The sequence below is a fragment of the Corvus brachyrhynchos genome, unplaced genomic scaffold (genome assembly GCF_000691975.1).
Source record: "Corvus brachyrhynchos isolate BGI_N302 unplaced genomic scaffold, ASM69197v1 scaffold1211, whole genome shotgun sequence".
NCBI lineage: Eukaryota > Metazoa > Chordata > Aves > Passeriformes > Corvidae > Corvus > Corvus brachyrhynchos.
Window position 1 is genome coordinate 4,880 of NW_008236240.1, and position 3,559 is coordinate 8,438.

General features: G+C 55.4%; 2 protein-coding genes across 2 annotated transcripts in view; one reads left to right on the forward strand and one right to left on the reverse strand.

Annotated features, from left to right (window-relative positions):
- Position 1: 1 nt before the first annotated feature.
- Positions 2–3,153, forward strand: RPL18 (ribosomal protein L18; the record flags this gene model as incomplete). The annotated part of the gene is given in 5 exon segments (XM_017746934.1): positions 2–88; positions 1,214–1,321; positions 2,424–2,450; positions 2,452–2,541; positions 2,935–3,153. Coding segments are annotated over 5 exon segments (516 nt in total), but the record flags the coding sequence as incomplete, so codon positions are not given.
- Positions 3,154–3,427: 274 nt separating this feature from the next.
- The window catches only part of RCVRN (recoverin), a 3,390-nt gene continuing 3,258 nt past the window's right edge, over positions 3,428–3,559 (reverse strand). Inside the window, exon 2 of the mRNA XM_008643464.2 lies at positions 3,428–3,457. Within this exon, the coding sequence (XP_008641686.2) occupies positions 3,443–3,457 (15 nt within the window). The 3' untranslated portion in view covers positions 3,428–3,442. The remainder of the gene's footprint in view (positions 3,458–3,559) is intronic.

A 3,559-nucleotide genomic window follows, 5' to 3' on the forward strand; every position in this document is an offset into this window, starting at 1 on the left:
GGGCATCGACATCCGTCACGACCGGGACCGCAAAGTGCGGCGGAAGGAGCCCAAGAGCCAGGACATCTACCTGAGGCTGCTCGTCAAGGTGAGGCGAGCCCGGTTCCACCGGTATCCACGCCGGGATTGATCGCGGTGCCCCCGCCGCGGTCCCGGGCCCGCTTTTCCCGGTATCGGCCTTGATCCCCTCGCGGCAGCGGCCCCGGTAACTCCCGCTGGTTCCGGTGTTCCCGCGTTCCTCTGTTAATCCCGCTGTTCCCGACTGAGCGCTCCCGCTTTCCTCTCCCCCGGTCAATCCCGGCTTTTCCCGGTTCTCTCACTCCCGTGGTTTTTTTCCTCCGTTTTTCCCGTTTCCAGCTGTGCGAGTCGCTCCTTAATTCCGGTTTTCCCCGGTTTTTTCCCGGTTTTTTCCCGATTTCTCTCATTTTCCCCCTTTTCCGCCTGTCTCGCTCCCTCACTAACTCCGATTCGCGCTTTTCCCCCCGATTTTTCCCCTTCGCCGCCGTTTTTTCCCCTTTTCCGCCGTTTTTTCCCCTTTTCCGCCTTTCTCACTTCTCCCGTTCCGTTTCCTCTTCCCTAACCCCGATTTTCCCGTTTTCATCCCCATTTCCACCCCGATTTTTCCATTTTCACCCAAAATTCCCCATTTTCATCCCTATTTTCCCCATTTCCACCCCGATTTTCCCATTTTCTTCCCCATTTGCACCCCGATTTTCCCATTTCTACTCCGATTTTCCCATTTCCACCCCGATTTCCCCATTTTCATCCCGATTTTTCCATTTCCAGCTCCCTCATTAACCCCATTTTTTTCCCCGATTTCCGCTGGTTTTCCTCCCATTTATTCCGCCCACTTTCCTCTATTCCCCGCACCCAGAATTCCCGGTCTTTCCCGGTTTTTCCCCGGTTTTTTCCCGGTGTTCCTTGTTTTTTCCCCATTTTTTCCCCGGTTTTTCCCCCGGTTTTCCCCGTTCCCATGGCGATTTTCCCCTTTTTTCCCGATTTTTCCCGTTCCCATGCGGATTTTCCCCGTTTTCCCCCGTTTTTCCCCGTTCCCACGCGGATTTTCCCCATTTTCCCGCGTTCCCCCGCGGATTTTCCCCGTTCCCCCGCGGGTTTTCCCCGTTTTCCCCCGGTTTTCCCCGTTCCCACGTGGATTTTTCCCGTTTTTCCCCGTTCCCCCGCGGATTTCCCCGGTTTTCCCGGTGTTTCCCAGCTGTACCGCTTCCTGGCGCGCCGCACCAACGCCCCGTTCAACCGCGTCATCCTCAAGCGCCTCTTCATGAGCCGAACCAACCGCCCGCCGCTGGCGCTGTCCCGCCTGGTGAGCCCCAAAACCCCCAAAAAACAACGGGGTTCCCCCAAAAACAACGGGGTTCCACCCAAAAACCCGGGATTCTCCCCCAAAAACCCCGGGATTCCCCTCAAAAACCCCGGGGTTCCACCCAAAAACCCCGGGATTCCCCTCAAAAACCCCGGGGTTCCACCCAAAAACCCGGGGTTCCACCCAAAAACCCGGGATTCTCCCCCAAAAACCCGGGGTTCCACCCAAAAACCCCAAAAACTTTTTCCATTCCCAAAAATGCCAAAATTCCGCGGTTTTCCTCCCAAAATTCCCGACGCTGCCTGGAGAAATCCCAAAATCGCCACATTTCAGCCCAGAATTGGGGCCTGTGGGGTTTTGGGGGTAAAACCCCGGGGTTCCACCCAAAAACCCGGGGTTCCACCCAAAAACCCGGGATTCTCCCCCAAAAACCCGGGGTTCCCCTCAAAAACCCCGGGGTTCCACCCAAAACTCCGGGATTCTCCCCCAAAAACCCGGGATTCTCCCCCAAAAACCCGGGGTTCCACCCAAAAACCCCAAAAACTTTTTCCATTCCCAAAAATGCCAAAATTCCACGGTTTTCCTCCCAAAATTCCCGACGCTGCCTGGAGAAATCCCAAAACCGCCGCATTTCAGCCCAGAATTGGGGCCTGTGGGATTTTGGGGTTTTTCTCGTGGGATTTTGGGCGTTTTTTCTGTGGAATTTTTTGGCTTTTAAACGTGGAGTTTTTTGGGGGCTTTCCTGTGGAATTTCGGGTTTTTCCCTGCGATTTTGGGGGTTTTTCCCTGGGGTTTTGGGGGCTTTTCCCTGGGGTTTTTCCCTGGGATTTTGGGGTTTTTTCCATGGGGTTTTGGGGTTTTTCTCGTTGGGGTTTTTCCCTGGGATTTTGGGATTTTTTCCATGGGAGTTTGGGGGTTTCCTATGGGATTTTGGGTTTTTTCCCTGGGATTTCTCGTTGGGGTTTTTCCCTGGGATTTTGGGATTTTTTCCATGGGAGTTTGGGGGTTTCCTATGGGATTTTGGGTTTTTTCCCTGGGGTTTTGGGGTTTTCCCTGGGATTTTGGGGTTTTTCCCTGGAATTCCCGGGATTTGCCGCTGCAGATCCGGATGATGCGGAAGCCGGGCCGGGGGGACAAGACGGCCGTGGGGGGACAAGACGGCCGTGGTGGTGGGGACGGTGACCGACGACGTCCGGATCCAGGACGTGCCCAAGCTCAAGGTTCTCGGGGAATTCCGAGGGAGTTTGGGGTGATTTTGGGGAATTTCTGGTTTGGTTTTTTTTTTCCTTTAGGGGGAGTTTGGGTGGTTTTATGGGGAGAGTTTGGGGGGTTTTTTGTCTTTAGGGGTTTTTGGGAATTTGGGGGGAGTTTGGGGTGATTTGGGAGGGTTTTGGGGGGATTTTGGGTGGTTTCCAGGAGTTTTGGGTGGGTTTGGGGTGGTTTTTTAGGATTTTGCGGTGTTTTGGGTGGTTTCAGGGTGTTTTGGGGGGTATTTTGGGGGTGTTTTGGGTGATTTTGGGGGGTGTTCGGGTGGTTTTGGGGCGCTGACGCCCCCTTTTCCCCCCCAGGTCTGGGGTGGTTTTGGGGCGCTGACCCCCCCTTTTCCCCCCCAGGTCTGCGCCCTCAGGGTCACTCGGGGCGCTCGGACCCGAATCCTGCGGGCCGGGGGCTCCATCCTGACCTTCGACCAGCTGGCCATGGCCACCCCCAAGGGCAAGGGGACCGTGCTGCTCTCAGGTGGGGTAGAGACCCCTCCCCAAATACCCCCAAAACCCCTAAAAATCCTCGTGAAATTACCCCAAATAACCTTGGAATAACTGCAACCCTAAATCGCCCCAGAATGACCCCAAATCGCCCCAGAATGACCCCAAATCGCCCCAGAATGACCCCAAATCCCCACCCTCAAGAGCAAGGGGATGGAGCTGCTCTCAGGTGGGGCAGAGACTCCTCCCCAGATAACGCCAAAAACCCCAAAATCCCCTTGAATTAACCCCAAAACAGCGTCTGGGAACTCCAGAATAACCCAAACCCCAAAAAACCCTGAAATGATTCCAAATCCCCACCCCAAAGGGACGGAGCTGCTCTCGGGGGGGGCAGAAACCCCTCTCAGATTACTCCAAATCACCCCAAAATCGCCTTGGGCACCCCAAAGTAGCCCCAAAGCCCCTCCAGGACCCCCCAAACTCCCCCAAATCCCATTTTCCCCCCTCCAGGACCCCCCAAATCCCCCCAAAATCC